We start from the raw sequence: 17,852 nt of genomic DNA on the forward strand, positions 1-17,852 counted from the left end.
CCATAGCCCACCACACCGGCAAGCTGGGCAAAGCCACTAGACCTGCGATGCCCAGTATTTTGAACCAAGAACAAAGCCTTATTTGAAGGATGGACAGGACGCCACCTCTCCTTCAATATATTCACCCATCTCCCCCGGTTCCTGTCATGCCAGTCATGCAGTACGAAGCAGGCGGAAATTATTCATGGTTCCCTGCTGGGGATTCCCTCGGCAAATGTAAGGATGGATTAGCCAGCTCATGAATTGTCTTCCCTGCGGTTCAGGGGCTGAGGAACACAGCTAGTGGACACTGCCAAAATATGCCTGGTGTCAGCTTACAGCTCTGGAGGGAGACTTCCTAATTGCCATAAATTAGCTGCTATTACCTGGCATACAGGTTACAGCGGAGAATCAAGGAACGTTGTCTCGGTGGCTCTCATTTTGCCCTCGCCTAGACACTGCAAAGGACATCTCAACTTCGCCAGGCGCCCTCTGACAGCTGGCCAAGGAGCAAGGAGCAGAGCCCCGTCCTCCCCAGGCACAGCCAGCCAGCCCAGGGTGAGGAGGGGCACGAGACCAGGGTCACAGGCATGTTATCATCCCTGCTCCGACTCATCTTGCTGCTGTGGCACTGATAGATCTTGCGTTACCGCCAGTCTGAGTTTAATCGGCATTTTCTGTTTGAACGCAGGGCCACAGCCTTGGCCAGCCATCTTTAATGGTGTTGTACACATCCAAAATGTCAGGAAAAAATATAGCCAGCAAAAATCTTCATATAAGTATAGCAGAAGAAAAAAAAACCACATAAATGTAAATATGCACATGACTAAACTCTGCCCTTTATCTCACACCCATACAACTGAAATTAAATAAAAAGACAATTTTAGCCCTGAAAGACACAAACACTGACTGACAGGTACAGTTCCTATTTACACTCAGGCTGAACTTGATTAGCACTGGAGCTGTGTAAGCGTAATCCAGCACAGCATCAGAAACTACTTTTATGTTCTCTGCATAATTTAAAGGCAAACATGTCTTTGTGGCTCAGATAAATGTAGGCAACCCAGTCTGTCACTTTGGTACGGCCTTGGCTACAGCTCCCGCAAGTCTGTGGAAAATTGTTTCTATACCCCTAATCTGCAGAGCTCTGTAAGGCTAATATTTGCAGGTTCTTACTGCTCACTCTGTACATACAGAAATCTGTTTTTCACAGGGACCACGATCTAGGAGCTCTTCTTGATTTTAAGCAGTGGTTAGTGCTTGTGGAAAAACTCCTTAGGTAGTGGGCTTCACTCTACTGTTTAGTTGGTCAGGCTGTCAGCTCCTTTCCCCTGTGTTTGTAGAAATCTTTCTCCAGGAACCATTTAAAACTAAACAAAGCAAAACAAAACCCCAGAACCAGAAACAAACAAACAACAAAAAAACCTGAGCAGGAAGTACTAAGTGAAAGACAATTTGGGGATTACACTTCCATAATGCAGAGGGACACTGAAGGGTTTCGGGGACACTGGAGGGTTTTGTTATGTGCTTTGCTAGCTGTTCACTGACCTACCAAACCCCACTCCCAAGGGAAAAACCAAAACAAAGAAAAAAAGACCAAAATCGGAGGACGGTATGGCATATAAGGCTTCCTATCTCCTTGACCGTTTTCAGAAATGAAAGTGGTTACTCACAGAGGACGCACAAGAGCAGTTTCAGGTATCTTTCCACAGTAGAAAAGAGGTATTTTCCAAACTACTTCTTTCAGCTACCTGCAGTCAGAGAAGTAACTTTCAATGTCTCAGGCTTGAGAGGGGACCCACAGGTAGATTTTCCATCTGTGTCAAGTGGCCCCACACCAGCATGGCCAGACCTGACTGCCACCTTTCCTCCCTGCAGAAGCAGCCTGTACATAGTGCTGTTTACCCAAAAAGCCTACCCTACACTCAATCCTTAGAATAAAAAAAAAAAAAAAAAAAACTTTAAAAGTGGAATCTGAGCACAGGATCCACCTTTTCTTAGTCATTTCTAGATGGAGACTCAATGGCTTCCCATGAAAAAATCATGAAGAGCTTTTGGTGGTAAAGTTGTTCTGGTCTCTTGTAGCCTGAGTAACTGAAAGGGGATAGGGACACATTTTCAAGATTTTTATAGAAAAATATAACTATGGCATAAAGCTAGTATTGGTATAATAATCTTTCATTAGGTACTTCTGAATGCACTGTACTGTGATTTTAAATAGCATAGAAATATCTATTACTATAATATAGAATACTAATAAGAAATTCCCATGATAGAAGAGCCTATGTATTTGGGAAACAAATGTGAAAGCAGTGAAAAAACTCACTTTCCTAAATTAACTCTGATTTCCAGATTTTGATACTGAACTTTTTAATCATTATGTTTGAATAATGTCAGGGTATTGGTATCTAATACACTGCTTTAGATTAGGTTTGTCAACTGTCTAATAAAGCAGTATGTTCATTTCTTTTGTCTTCTGGGTGAGGACTCTTTATTACAGTATAGTATCCTTTTGTTTTAATGCTGCTCTGTAGTGGATTGCCAGCTCATTAATTTTTCTGCTATAACACCCAAATCCCTTTGCTGATCAGTGTGCTGGATGATTGATTCTCTGCTCCCAGACTAATTTTTTACATTGGACTGCATTTACCATCTGGTAGATAAATCACCCAAAACACTCAAATTCGGAGTCTGGTTCCAGTGATCCTCTTTGTTTGCTCAGCCAGTAGCACAAATATCACTTGCAAATGTGCAGGTTGTGTCCTCTCACCTGGATAAACCTTCTATATTACAGAGAGATGTTTTAACAAAGAGCATCGAATTAATGATAAACCTCACTTAAAAAAAAAATAATCAGGCAACTGTTCTTGACGTTTTCTAGCCAAAATTTTTGTTTCTTCCCTACCATAGCCACTAGTTTCTGACATGAAAAGGAGTATTTCTTACAGCGCAGAATCAATTTTGCACATTTCAAACACATATAACTGTTTTCACAAAGACATCCTTTGTAGGTGTAAACATCCATGCATGCAAAGAAAAGGACATTCTTTGCAGTTAAACAGAGAAGAAATACAATTAAACAAATTGTTTTTCCAACCCATGTTTTACACAAGAAAAATTTTCTAACACTTCAACAGGAGCCTGCCTATTTTATTTCCACTTTTATAACCTTGAAATGATAGTTCCATAAAATTGTACTTCAAATCAAGACAGGGAAAAGGAACTCTGCCTCACAGAATTGTCTAGGTAAACTTCTGCAAGAGGCTGGGGAAGAAGGAAAAGCTGCTGGAGGGACACGGTTCTTTAGAAAAGTAACCGTTCATCTGCCCACTACTGCAGATGGTGGTATCGCTCGGCTGGAGGCAGGGGCCTTTCTTTAGCCTACGGATTTTCTGCTGCTCCCTTCTTCCCCGGAGAACCCATTTGGCACAACACACTGACCTCTGCTTCTCCCAGAGGGATTAGATAAAGGCAGCACACAATCAGAGTCAATACTAATTAGCAAAATGTAAACACTTAATTAGATCAATGCTATTCTGAGTTTTAAAGCAGCGAACTACTATCCAGCCACAAATGTTATCTAACTTTCTGTGGAAATACCTGTTGAAAGTACTGTTTGAGCTGTCCCCATCAGCCAGCTAAAGACTTTATATCTTGCTCTTGTGTTTCATGGACACCCTTAAGGATTAAAATTTACATTTTCAAAAGCACTCACTCATTTTGAATGCCTGAACTACTCTGGGCATTTTCTGCATAGCACAGACACCTTTAGCTTGCCCATATCTCAAGCTTTCATGCTGCTTTTGTTAAGGTTCTTGTTCGATTTAAAATTCTGGAGGAATTGTAGCAGTTCTGCAAATGATGCTTATCTAATCATTCATTCTTTGTAGTCACATGTGAAACTGGGTGTGAAACAGTCTCTGAACAGGGGAGCAAGTAAAACTCTTGTAAGGTACAGCGAACGCCTCCGTATGCTTCAGGTTTAAGCAATGGAGCACCTTTTCACCCGCTGCCAAAATACGTGTGCTTATAGGTTTTCTATAGTCATACACAAGTAGATGTGACAGCATTATTTCACTGTGGGCTGTGTGTTTCTTCTTCCATCAACACAAGGCAGTGCTCACGAGTTGGTAACTGAGACTGGTTAAGCGCTTCTTAAAGCAGAACTTTTTGGTCAGCAGTAGGTGAAAGCTGCAATGTGTCACTCCTGAAGTTGGGTGGAAATGTGCCATTCTGGGAAATAATAAGGGCTGGATCTGTGGTGAAGCAACTGGAGCACCTAAAGCTGAGCATTTTGTGTTCATCTGAACACACTACGGTGATCAAGGGTAGATTAATCAGAGTTTGCACAGATCCAGCTCTCTGGCTCAAGTCGCCACCCCCATGCACCCCATCTGCTTCCACATTGATCCTGTGAGATTGGTGTGAGCCAGAGGAGATGCCCCAGGGCCTTTCCCTGAGGAACCAGGTTGTCGCCTGCCAGCAAGCCAAGCAGCTGGAATGAGGCTGGCTACAGCAGCTTTGTGGCCAGGCAGAGCCAGACTTCAGGAGGTTTTGGCCTCCAGACCTGAAAAGAACCATTTCAAGTCCTCAACACCCTGTTTGTCAAGAACATCATACTCGTCTTCTTGTTCACCTGCACCCTAAAGGTTATTCTATGCATCATATGAAAGCACAGAGGTTTGCACCTATTTAAGATATACAGAGACACAGGGAGGTTTCAGCCTGGTGGAAAGGGGTTAGGGGAGGAGCTGGCATCTACTGAGAGAAGCCAGGTCCCTTCAGAAAAACTACTGACAGTTCTGTCTTGTTCCTGATTTTCTCTTCTTTCATTTTCACATGTTTTCCTGCAGGTCTTAATTAACGCTATTTCTGAAGCATGGATGAGGATCCTGCCAGCTTGAACATGGTTATATAATGCAGGTGTTTCAAGACTGTAATTGCAACTAAATTTATTTTTATAATACTAAGTCAAAATAGAGGTATTACAAGGATTTAATTTTATTTTGAACCAGATCCTTTAAACACTGTTGCTGTAACACATAATCTACTATCAGAAAAGTCCTGTCTTTTCAGTCCTTAGAAACTGTCTACTATAATGAGAATTTAAATTATCCTAGAATAAATCCCGATTTGCTAGTCAAACACCACCTCCTCACAAACTGCACTATGACCAATGAGGCAGTTTTAGCACAACTTAAAAAAAAATTGATATCAGTGTAACATTAAATTGCTCACTTAAACAAGGAAATTCACGCCAGCAATAGATATGCAAATGCACGCAGAGCCTGGTCTGCCTCTCAGCTCCCATCCACCCAGGTCTGGGGACATAACCAGGTCAGCAATGACAGAAGACTTCTAGGTACTCTTCTAGCAAAGACCTTCACTGGCATCTTGCTCCCCACTCCAAAGGAGACAAAAGTTCCCTGGTAAGATTCTTTAAAACAAAAAAATTACCTGCCTTTTTGGCTTTTTAAAAGCAAACAAATAAATAAATAGAAGAACATATGACCCATAAATCTGAAATATTTAAACAACTAATGGCACCACTAGATATATACTTAATAATTCTGCCTTCAGATCCCCTTGAAGCCACCTGCAAACTAAATTAGAACTGAAAATACATTGCTGGTGTTCAGCAAGACAAAAGGACAGATTCAAGGTTCTCCAGGAAACTTCCATTTCATCAGATCACAATTTTCATAGCTGAACTTACTCCTAACCAGATTTTTCTGCATCTTCTTATTCTTTTTCTTGAAGAAAAATATCACACAAAGAAGACCCATTTTGCTAAGAAATTGTTTCATAAAATAAAATCTGCCATGGATTGATTTAGTCAAACAAGCCCTTCACCATACACTTAGGAACTCCACAAAACACAATTCACTCTCTCACGCTTTTTCTCTTCTTCTTCCTGTATTTGTATCTCTGAATTCTTAGAATTTCAAGATGATCTAAGAATAAACTACAGCAATTAGAGAGGGCTGTTTAGTTTACAGCACATTATTTAATTGCAATTTTATTAGCTAAATCTATTCTTCAGATAGAACTATTTTTTTAAGAATAATTTATAAAGAACTTCCTTGGTCTTCAGATCCATTGAATATTACAGACTGCTTAGAAAAAGACAGGCTTTCATCTCAAAAATGACATGTCCTTTACCTCTGCTGTCGTTCTACAGCATCTGTAGGGACTTATCAAGGAGGATAAGCACTAGTCTCGAGTCAGAAGAATAGATCCTTTTTCAACATTGGTGCTCAGCGTTTTTTCTTTCCCCAAATGCTAACAGCTACAGTTATTTTGGGAACTACTGCCACTACCTGCTTTGTGGACACTCACCAAAGTCTGACCACAGGCTGGAAAAGTCACAGGCAGTTTCAGTTGACAGATCAATGGTGAAACATGATAATCTCTTTATAGAAAAAAGGGTAAATTGAGCCTCCTGCCATTTTCTGTGGGATTCTCTGCCTTTGTACTTTTCTACTCAAAAACCTTGACCACAGCTGCTTTTTTTTTTTCCCAAGTCCAAGTAAATATTAACTCTCCCCTTTATCCAGTCTACTGTCAAGTCTAGAAGAAAACCAGCAGGTTATAAGTACCGAGTACTTATCCTTATATCAATAGCAAGAAAAGAGTGAGAACTTCTTGTTTTCCCTTTAACTGGAATTATCAGAGAGGTCTTGGTGCAGAAAGAATGTTTCCTTGGCAATATTTTCCACAACAAACATATCTCCTCTTTTCCCCTTTTCAAAAAATGATAAAGAAATTGGATTCAATCCAGTCCTCTCAGTCAAGCCTCAATTGCTCCATCACGCTACCAGTTCCCACTAGTGACAATGATGGAGTGACACCTGTTATGAGATGATTTTCTGCTATTCTGACACTTTCAATTCTCCTTTAATTACCTTTCAGCTCTTTAATCAGCATAAGAATCTGCCCTGCAAGGACATTTCATGTCTAGTTAATTACACTAAAGGGAAACAAGTATGTGCATATTACTGTCTGAGTTTTAATTTTTCTTTTTAATCACTGTTTTAACTTTTTACTTATAGTTGATTTATATTCATGCCTTACAATAGTTTCTCAAAGTGATATGTAACCTGACTCTGTTTAGATCATTTACTTCAGAAGTTTGATTGGCACAAACACATATCACGGTTTATTTGCCTTGACTGTTATAATTCTTTTACGGGAAGATAAGTCATAGTATCTTAGATAAAATAACCAATTATCCTAGCCCCATCTACCATCTCAGATCAAGTTTATCTATGCAAACATAAAAAGATGTGTACTTCTTAAAACAATTAGGATAATTTACCTGAACCTGTACCTTTCTTCCATCCCCTGCCTCTGCATTCTCATCAATGTGGCTTCATTTTCTGCAGCACAAATTTTGGCCTTGTATAACTTAGAATGGCATACCAGAAAAAAACCACCAACCCTCACCCACTTAATCTTCACAAAACCCACAAAGGGTATGTCTGCTCCAGCTGATAAGCACGATGAAAGCCAGTCTTGAGGCCACAGCTCATTCTGGTTCAGAGTCCCCACTGAGCCCAGGCAGAAACAAGGTCAAGCTCCAGACACCAGCAGTGCCTGAGATTTATATCCTCCCAAACCAGTGCTCACACCTGCCACGTGGGTTGGACACAGGCAGGGTCAAGGGACCTACGTGCTGGTGTTCAGCTCTTCCCTGTCACAGCAAGGAGAGTCTGGACCCAAGCTTCAGACAACACACAGGCCTAGAGTGAGAAAGAGCGTACATAAAGCTCATTTTGGCCAGCTCACTCATAAACTCCAGTCTTCACCTCAAGTGTAGAACTACCAGATGCGAGTAGCTTTAGACCCCTTCTTATTCTCAGGAAAAAGGCAAAGGTTTCAGCTCTTACATGCCTTAAAGTAGTGACGGTTCATCGTGGTTTGAACCCTACAGCTATAATTTGCCAGTAAATACAGACAGCACCTTTGGAAGCATGCCTTCTCAGTGCTGACGTGTCTTAGATGCTTCTGAGAAAGAAATCCTTGCAAAGGTGATTGAATAATCATCTCCCTATGAAACTGTTTCCTGAGGCACAGAGAACTTGTGCATCAAATGTTGTGTTTCTAACCCTACCATAGCCATATTTGTTTAGGTTTTTAGCATTTTAAAAATTCTCAGTGTCTCATTCTGCAACTATCAAACCCTTTTGGAAGGAAGCAGAGTTAGCAAAAGCAAGGGCAACATTCAAGCAGAGATGGTGTCCTGCCAAGACAAAGTATTCCAAGTACTCCCCTGCTTTGGTTTGGCCACTGTGATCTCAGATTTTGCCGTCTCCCACCACCCCCACAAACTGTCAGGCACTGAAGAAGAGTGTACTGCTGGTGGCTCACACACTGAATTGGGTCTGGCTGAGCCCCACAGCAGCCCTCGTAGAGCTGTGCCTGTACTGGTAGCTGGAAAGGTGGTGATAACACAGCAGGGTTTTGGCTACTGCTGAGCAGCGCTCGCACAGCACCAAGGCTGTCACTCCAACCTTCCCCCCCTGCCCTGCCCCCAGTAGGCTGGGGGTGGGCAAGATCCTGGGAGGGGACACAGCCAGGACAGCTGACCCAAATTAGCCAAAGGGATATTCCATACCATCTGATGTCTGCTCAGGTATGAGAGCTAAGAGAAAGGAGGAGGAAGAGGGGCATCTGTTATTTACATTTGCCTTCTGGAGCAACCACTATGCATATTGAAGCCCTGCTTCCCGGGAAGTGGCTGAACATCCTCTCCTGGTAGGAAGTAGTGAATAACATCTTTCGTTTTCCTTCACTTCTGCTCCCACAACTTTTGCTGTTGCTTCATTAAACTGCCTTTATCTTGACTCAGGAGGGTTTTTTTTCATTCTTCCCCCTTGTTCTGCTGAGGAGGGGAGTGACAGAGCGGCTTTGTGGGCACCTGGTGTCCAGCCAGCGTCAACCCACCACAGTCCTTTTTGGTGCCGTTTTTATGGCAGTTAAGTGTGCTACAGCTATATTAGTTATTCAAGTGGCAAGCTCCTGTGTGGGTCACAGAGTCTGTTGTCTGAACTGCTTTTCTGTATTTTGCTAAGCTTGGGAACATGTTAATAGAAAAAATGGCTATGTGCTTTGTCCTGGCATTGATGGTTGTGCTGGGGGAGCTATCTTGTGGAGAAGATGAGGGAATACATCTCCCTCTCCCTGCCCAGGACTGATGTGGATGGGTTTATTATGCAGGATCCTGAGGTCCTTGCTCACCCTTATATGGGCTGTTTAATACTGTTAGCTAATACTGTTGGCATAGTATGGGTTTTGTGGAATTTGGTCTTATCCTGGTATAAAAGGAGACAACTTTTGGGTGAGGCAATACTGAAATGTGCCCTAAAATGGGTGGTCTCTAGTTGGCAGGGTGTGTGGAAGGATTTGGGCAGACTCCTAGGACAGTTATTGCCCGCCATAAGTTGGGACTTTACACCTGAACAGGCAAAGCAACCCTGGCACACTGACATGCCACCTAGTAGACGGGTGCCTTGCCTACCCCAATGAAAACCAACAGCCTCTAGCACTGTCCTGGGGCCTGGGCTACAGTGCAGTACTCTCAGAGGACTGTGATTGAGGCAGGGACCCAAACTGCAACTAAGGACACCATGGTTGAGATAGGGGCACAAACAACATCTGGAGTAATTGCCCCAGTAGCGAAAAAGAAACAGTGGACAAGAAGAAAACTGGGCCATAATGATTAGTAAGGGAGGAGGAAGAAGAGGAAAATTTTGATCAAGAAGCTGGTCCTTCAACAAAGAAATTGGAGGAAGGAGTGAGAGAATCTAGACAGCAAATGGAAAATACCCCGTCCCTGACCCATGAGAACTTCGAGATATGCAGAAAGATTACAGCTGCCAGCCAAGTGAGCAGATTGCTGCCTGGCTGCTCTGATGCAGGGATAACAGGGCTGACAGGCAGCAACTGGAAGGTAAGGAAGCCCAACAGCTGGGATCCCTTCCTAGAAACTGGATATTTGAGAGAGAAATTGGAAAAGAGGCAGCAAGCTGCAGTCCCTGGGGTGGCTCCTCTCAAGTGTGAGGGCAAGATATCCATTCAAGGGAAGATCTTGTGAAGTCCCCAGGAAAGTGGACTACTGCAGATGAAAGCATCCAGTACCTGAGAGAAATAGTGCTACTGCAAGTCATCTACAATGATATAGATAATGATGAGGCCTCCAAAGACCCAAAGGATCTCCTGTCTACATGGGCCATGTGAAGGAAGGTTGTTCAAAGTACCCCAGTGTCATATTCTAACAGCTTGGCAGCAGTGTATTGCCTGGATATGGATACACCAACCATGGAGACAGTGTCTTCTTGGCTCCCAGACTTTGAAGAAAATCTCTGTACTTTCTCATCCCTACAGGCCAGCACCTTGGCTGTCAGGGGCACCCCAAGAAATCAGTCTTCTCCTGCCCCAGTCAGAGGGGAAGGGAGCCACGTGGTGCACTCTGATTCTTCCTGCGTGACCAGGGGGAGGGCATGAGGAAGTGGGATGGTGAAACCACCTTTAATTTGGAAGCCCCTGTACACAAACTGAGGGAAGACAGCTGTTAGGAAGGGGTCACCCAAGAAGGCTGTCACCATAGTGGTTGTAGAGACACAAGAAAGTAGTCAACACTATCCCAGACATAGAACTGAAACCATTGCCCTTGATCCTGATGAGGGGACTTCTGGTCTGGCACCGCAAGAGTCAGACAGTGAATACTCTGACCAGGAACAGGAATAGAGGGTCCCTGCCTTTGGCCGGGAGGAGGAATGGGATGACCGGGTGTGTGGATTTGATGGCCTGGCACATTAGACCCACAGAAGTATAAGGCTTTGGTAGACACTGGTGTATGCTGGTGCCATCAGAGTACAGGGGCACAGAACACATCTGGATCTCTGGAGTGATGCCAAGAATTGTCTTTATTGGAGGCTGAGGCAAGCTTAACAGGGGACAAGTGGGAAAAGCACTCTATTGTGACCTGCTCAGAGGCCCCTTGTATCCTTGGCATAGACTACTTCAGAAAGGGTACTTCAAGGACCCAAAGGGGTACCAAGGAGCTTTTGGTGTAGCCACCGTGAATACAAAGATCAAACAGCTATCTACCCTGCCTGGCCTCTACGAAGATCCCTTTGCTGTGGGGCTGCTGCAAGCTGAAGAACAGCAGATGCCAATTGCTACCAGGACAGTGCACCGGCAGCAATACCACACAAACCGGGACTCCCTGGCTCCCACCTGTGAGCCAAGGAGCGATCAACAAGACGCACTCACCTTTTAACAGTCCCGTATGGCCAGTGCAAAAGTCTGGCAGAGGGTGGAGGTTAACAGTAGACTAGAACAGCCTGAATGAAGCAATGCCACCACTGAGCGCTGCTGTACCAGACACGTTAGAGCTCTGATATGAACTGGAGCTGAAGGCAGCAAAGCGGTATGCTACAACTGACATTGGCATCCAGCAAAGGTCAACCCACCACACACACAAAATACAGAAGATATGTTCTTAATTTCTAGTCTTTGATTACAGCAGGTACAAATACATTACATGCATCACATCAAAGTGCTACACAGACAATGCTTGAGCAGATAATTTTTTTCTTGAAATGTGCATGCTGTGTCTCTTCTGCTAGCACTGGTATCCAGCGATAGTAAGCTTGGGGGATCCCTGCTACAGGATCTTGAGGGCAGACTCGAAGGCATCTAACAGAGTAATGGAAATAAAGAGTCCCTAGTTGAACATCCTTGATTGCACATCAGGGATATGCAGGAACAACAGCTTCAGCAGGAGGTGCTGAGGAAAAAGACTTGCAAATTCTGAATGAGATGGCACTCATTGATGGTGGAAAGTAGACAGAAGCAAGGATGAGACAAAAAGAAGTATTTTTCTGTGGTGCCACATGCACCTCCAGCAACAGTGACAGCAGCCGTAATTCAAATGCATTGCTCCCTCTTTGAGTGTGTGCAGTAATCAATAATTAATATATTTTTTCTCTTCTGTTGTATACTACGCAGACTTACGATCACGCTTCTGGACCTTTTTGCCTTATCTGCATTTAAACTGGATCTCCTTTTGCTCATCTCACTCACCTTCTGTGCCCTTCCCAACTCTTCTTCCTCTAAAACTCTGTTTGCACATGGAAAACAGGCATGCTTTGAAAACAAAAGCATATGATGTGGCCAGTTCTTGCCACCCTTGCCCACCCCCTGTGAGCTGCTCCCACTCTCGGCTGTGTATCTTTTCTCATACTGCTTCCTTACTCCCTTCTGCTTGTGTACCTGTTGACACCTTCCACTCCCATCCCTCTTCCGGACCCACTCTTGTTGCCCAGCCTTCAGACACTTTTGTCCTACTGATGGTGTCCTCCTCACCCTTCTCACCCTACCACATTTTGAAATAGCATACACATGAATTTTGCTTGTGCTTGTTGCACTCCTGTTGGCTTACCACATTCTCTTCTTTCATCTCTCTTTTTTTTTTCTACTGTTTCCACATTCTTTGTTTGTCTTATTTACTCCATGAGTTATTTCAGGGCAGAAACCATTTCTCCAAAGCATATCGGAAGTTAAGATAATGTATATATGGTGAAGGATGGCTCCACTGTAGCTTTCTCTGCTGTTCTCTCTAAAAATTTACAAGCTTTTTGACAGCTTGTACTTCCATGCTTAATAAACAGCACATCATAGATTCAGCCATCACATAACCCTATCACAGGATAGATACTTTCCTTTGTCCCTCTATCCCCTTTCTTCTCCCTAATCGGTAATTTCTATCTACTTTTATCTACAAACTATTTCAGACATGTTATGACTGTGCAAAAGAAAAGCATTCATACCCCTCAGAAGAGGAATTCCATGAAAGAGGTGTCCTTAATTTTTCCTTGACCTCACTCAATCTTCAATAAGCCATCTTAAAACAATTTTTTCTTCTTTATGTTCACTCAAAGAGAATTTAAGAAACCAGGAGCAGCATATGGCCTATGAGATGCATTGGAGGTGTGTGGAATTGTGCCAAATAAGTATATTTTACCACATGAAAGAATAGCAAGCTGAACTTACCAAAAGAAACATACTCCTGTTACTGAACATCCTGGGTGTACAAATCCAAACCAATGCACTGAGCAGTATCACTGGTTAAGTGTGTGTTATCTTTCACCAAAATCTTCAGTGTTTTGTCAGTTATGATCAAATTGCAACCCCTGTGGCTGCCACACGTGACCGGAGCATACCTCACACCAGAGACTCAACTGGACTGAAACTGAAGATGCTCACGCGCAGCCTATGTGTCTCTGGGGAGTACCGGTGGGTCAGGAGCTTGTGCACTAACTACATTTTGTACTTACCTTTACACCTGGGATGCTTAATACCCCCCTGTAGTTCACAGCCTTTATTAAGGACACAACTGTCTTATAGCCTGAGCAGAGAAGCAAGCATCACACCACCCTACCCACAGGCAGTGAGTATCAGAACTGTTGCAGAAGATGACTACAGGTAGCACTGGGAATAATATAACATCTCTAAAATGCCAGCTTTTTTTTTTACTCCATTCTGGGTAAAATGGAGCTACTTCATCTTCCTAGCTTAGCAAAGTATGGATTTAAAGATGAACAAACACAAGTCCACATTGTCAGTTAACTCCAGATATGTCTTAATGCCCTGTTTTCTGCTCTAATCACTTAGTTGTATGTTCTTCACTTGGCCAGGGATGATGTAATTATATAATAATTTAACAATAGAGCAAACTGCAATGCATCTGGCAAAGGGGCAGAAGTAAACTGAAAAAGATATCTTAATTTTCATGTTGTCTGACTGTGTCCTTCCTCCACTTTCCAATGCTCTTTTGCTACAGCAAACTTTCTTAAGCAGCATATTCTGGAGGAATAAAGGAGAGGAGTTCAGCATTTCCTAAAAATTTAACAAAAAATAAAGGCAGCTACATAATCTAGCAGTGATAAAATGTTATAAGCTCAGGAACCATCCCAAAAAGTTTAAGAAACTGTTCCAGGGCAGCAGGTCAACCCAATGCAAATATCAAAATGACAAAACAACAGAGGAGAGAAGAGTTTTGCTTCTCCGAGTGTGGAAGGTATTTAGAGTCCAAACGTTTGAAGAAAAAGTAGTAATAGTGTTCTTAAGTTTACCTTTCAATATAAATAGCAATCTACATGATAGTAGTCCATTGAGAAAGGTGCTAATGCCAACAGCTGGCCCCATGTGTAAAGATGGGAAAGTCATCTTTTGCAGAGAGCCGCTTATCCAGTAAAAGTTAATGAAGCTATGCAGAGGAAAGTGAGGTGAAAATCTGTCCCAGATAATATGTGTTGATATTACTTCTTTCAAAATTAATGTTGAGAACTGAAACACTGCAGCTTTGTATGAAACAGTTAACATACAGCAGAATCTGACTACTGCATTTTTAAAATGAAATTTTCCTTCTGTATTTTTGCAGTTACACTAAAAATAGCTCCTGCCACATGCTCATATATAGCACATATATTTGCTCTGCCTATTTTTAGTAAAACCAAATTATTCTGAATGTCTTCAATATAGCATACGGTTTTCTAATTCCAGGTCGGAAAGCCCTCTTTCTGTGATGGTTTCTAAATAATGGTATCTGTGTGTTCCACATTATCTTAGAAACTTCCTTCTATATTTCATCAACCTTCCATATTTAATCTCCATGATTTATGCACATGCTGTGGTTTAATGACCCACATGTCTCTGATGGGTAAGCCGCTAACACCAGTGACACATTAACCTATTAACCTCTCTTTAAAAATAACCATGATATTCATACAAATAGAATGGAAAACTCAGGCAAGCAGTAAAACAGTAGCATTGTGGTAACACGGACTCTTAACGGGTGTATGTCTAAACAGGGTAAAATAGAGAGTAGATGAGCATATCAAGACTGAAGAGCAGTCAGAATTATTATATTGCAAAATCATTTTGCCACAGCTTGCTGGTCTGTGAGTTTGATGGCCGGCTTTAGCAGCATTATCCATATTACAAAATGTAATTGGGAGGAAGATCGCTATTCCATTCACTCATTCCTTGAAAGCCGTCAGACAGTTTGGGGACCCTCTCCGGGAAGGTACCGAGAGTTCCTTCCAAGGTGGGAACGGCCTCCCAGCTTCCTCCCAGCTCCCGCAGAAGACAATGGGAGCGGGGGCTCCGCGCACCGGGCGAGGAACGTTCATCACCTTGGAGAAGGCACTCGGGCGGCCCTCGCCGCGGAATAACCCGGCGTCAAACACCAGCAAGAAAAGTAAATAAATATTAGCATTTCTAGATACCAGTTTCAGAAGAAAAACAAGTCTTTCCAACAAACAGTAAACTTTATGCTGCATGTATTTACTTTGCTCTACTTTAAAAGCACCACCGTATCCCTCAAGATGCAAGAAAACGTGCTGCTGTCACGCCGAACCGATTCATCTCCATTGAAACTGTGCTATACCAGCACCTACTTCTGCACAGGATGGGCAGGCACCACCAGGCATTCTCCTGTCGCGCACCCAAGGCAGGGAAAATCCCTAAAAAGCTTATTCCGCGCACATCCCAGGGTATTTCGCTGTCGGCGTCTCACACGGAGCGAACCTCCGCGGCAAGGGGCCGGGCGGGTGGGGGCTGCCCCGGGCCCGGGGCTGGGCTGCGCACACGGGCAGGGTGGGACGGGGGGCGCAGCCCCGCGAGCCCGGTGCGGGGCTGCGCTGCCGGCAGGACGGGAGGGAGCGGGGGCGGCCGGGGCGGGCGGCGGGCACCTGCCGGCACCGCGGCGGGGGGCGCGGAGCGGAACAAAAGCCGAGAGCCGGCGGCAAACTCCTTCCCTGCGGCGGGACCCGCTGGAGAGGGGGCTCCCCCGCGCCCCCCACCCCGGGGAGGGGCTCTCCCTGCCGGCCGGGGCGCCGGCCCGCCGCACCCGGGGCCGGGGCCGCCGCCGCTCCTTTGTTTTCCGCCGCCCGCAGCGCCGCGCCGCGCCGGGCAGGGCAGGGGGGATCGGGGGGGCGGGGGGGGGCACAGGGGGGGGCAGGGGGCCGCGCTCGGCCCTCCACGTGCACGCGTGGGCTGCCCGCGGGGCGGGGGGCGGGAGCCGGCGGCATTACCTGAGCAGTTGATGCCTTTCCCCTTGCCGCCGCCCTGGCACTCGGCGCCGGGCAGGGGGTGGGAGGCGCGGCCGGCGGGCAGCGCGGAGAGGGCGAGCACCAGGAGGGCCGAGGTGTAGCACAGCGCCAGGGGGGGTCCCGCTCGCAGGAGCGGCCGGGCGGCGGCCGGGCTCTCTCCCAGCATGGCGAGGGGCGGCTGAGGAGCGGCAGCGGCGGCGGGATGGCGGCGGCGGCGGCAGGCCCGCAGCATCAACCGGAGCCCGCGGCGCCGCCCGGGCGGGACCGTCCTTTCTCCGCCGTGCCGGAGCACACCTTCAGCATCCCCGCCGCGGCGGCCGCACGGACCCGCCGCTGCCGCCGCCTCCGCCCGGTGCCCGGCCGCGGGCAGGGCTGGCCCCGGCGGTACAGCGCGGCCCCCGCAGCCCGGCGGTGTGCGGCGGCCGCCTCCGCGCCTGCCCGCCGGCGGGGCCGCCTCGCCCCGGCCGCGCTCCTTTGTGCGCGGCGCCCGGCAGCGCCGCCGCTCCGCCTGCAACAAAGGGAGCGGAGCCGAGGCGGCTGCTGCTGCTGCTGCCGCCGCCGCCGCCGCGGAGGGGGAGGAGGAGGAGGAGGAGGGAGAGAAGGGGGAGGAAGCACACGTGATGGCAGCCCCCTCCCCCGGGACCGGAGGGGAGGTGAGGGGCTTCTCGCTCAGCGGGCGAGGCGAGCGGCGGCGGCGGCAGCGCCCGCCCGGAGGGGCTGCCCCCGCGGGGAGCGGGTGGGGGGACCCCGGCGCGGCGGGGGGGTACCGGCGGTAGGACTGATGGGGGAGAGAAAGCAGAGCGGGTCCCGGGGGGCGGCGTGGCAGCAGGGCCACCGCACGTCGTCTGCCATCCCACGAGATGGGTTATTACTCACTGCTAAGCCGGCACGAGTGGGGCTGAGGAAGGACGCAAAGGGACCGTCTCTGCTATCGATTAATTGTGAGGCTCGTGTCTAATTCTTACTGAACGGCAGCCCAGCACGCACGGCGGGAGCATTTGTACCCATCCAAGTAAATAAATACATTCACGGTGAAGGTGGTGACTCCTGTAACACAGCGCTTTTGCTGTCTGGGGTTTTCCCGGTCCCTCACGCTGAGACCCTTCGGGGGTCCAAAGCACTGCACGGGTACAGGGGGTCCGAAGCACTGCACGGGTACAGGGTGCCAGGCACGTATCCTGGGTGCAAACCCCCAGCGTGTGGCTGTATGGCTGTATGGCTGGAAGCTTTGTGTAAATTGACTGCTCTGCTACTATTTCTGCACGTGGAAAACACAGGACAATGCTTTACATTCAACAAGAATTCTTCCTGTCTCAGTTGTCACTTACATTTCATGCCAGTTTTTTAATCTGCTGTGCAAATACACTGTACGTTTGTTTTTCAGGAACAAGAACTGCCCGTTTCCTTGGCCTCTCGGCTGCTGCATGCCACCAGCTTGCCATAAGGTTTAGAGCTTGTGTCAGGAGACCTGGCTTGCTCTAAGGTATAGCTCTTCTGTGAGGAGACCTTTGAGTAGTTTGTTAGCCAGAGCAGTCAAGAATAAGGCCATAAATCCAGCAGTAAGCTCTGGGTAGGCACAGTGGTGAGACATGTAAAGTCAGATTGTTGTGTTTTTAAATACAGCGATGAAGAGGTAAGTCCTGTATCACTAAGACAGAGAGCAATTTTCTTTTGGCATATGGGGTTTAACACTGACTGCCTCTGCCAAGGAAACTCTTCTGTAGAAATCACTTGCTCCTTTTGCTAGCAGTG

The 17,852-nt window shown here is 46.2% G+C and overlaps 1 protein-coding gene across 2 annotated transcripts in view; it reads right to left on the reverse strand.

Moving 5' to 3' along the window:
* TMEFF1 (transmembrane protein with EGF like and two follistatin like domains 1) overlaps positions 1 to 16,654 on the reverse strand; it is a 129,965-nt gene extending 113,311 nt beyond the window's left edge. For both annotated transcript variants that reach the window (XM_055800852.1, XM_055800850.1), the window contains exon 1: positions 16,083 to 16,654. In XM_055800852.1, coding sequence (XP_055656827.1) covers positions 16,083 to 16,332 — 250 coding nt within the window. In that variant the 5' untranslated portion in view covers positions 16,333 to 16,654. The remainder of the gene's footprint in view (positions 1 to 16,082) is intronic.
* Positions 16,655 to 17,852: the final 1,198 nt, after the last annotated feature.

The sequence above is a fragment of the Falco peregrinus genome, chromosome 3 (genome assembly GCF_023634155.1).
Source record: "Falco peregrinus isolate bFalPer1 chromosome 3, bFalPer1.pri, whole genome shotgun sequence".
In the NCBI taxonomy this organism is placed as follows: domain Eukaryota; kingdom Metazoa; phylum Chordata; class Aves; order Falconiformes; family Falconidae; genus Falco; species Falco peregrinus.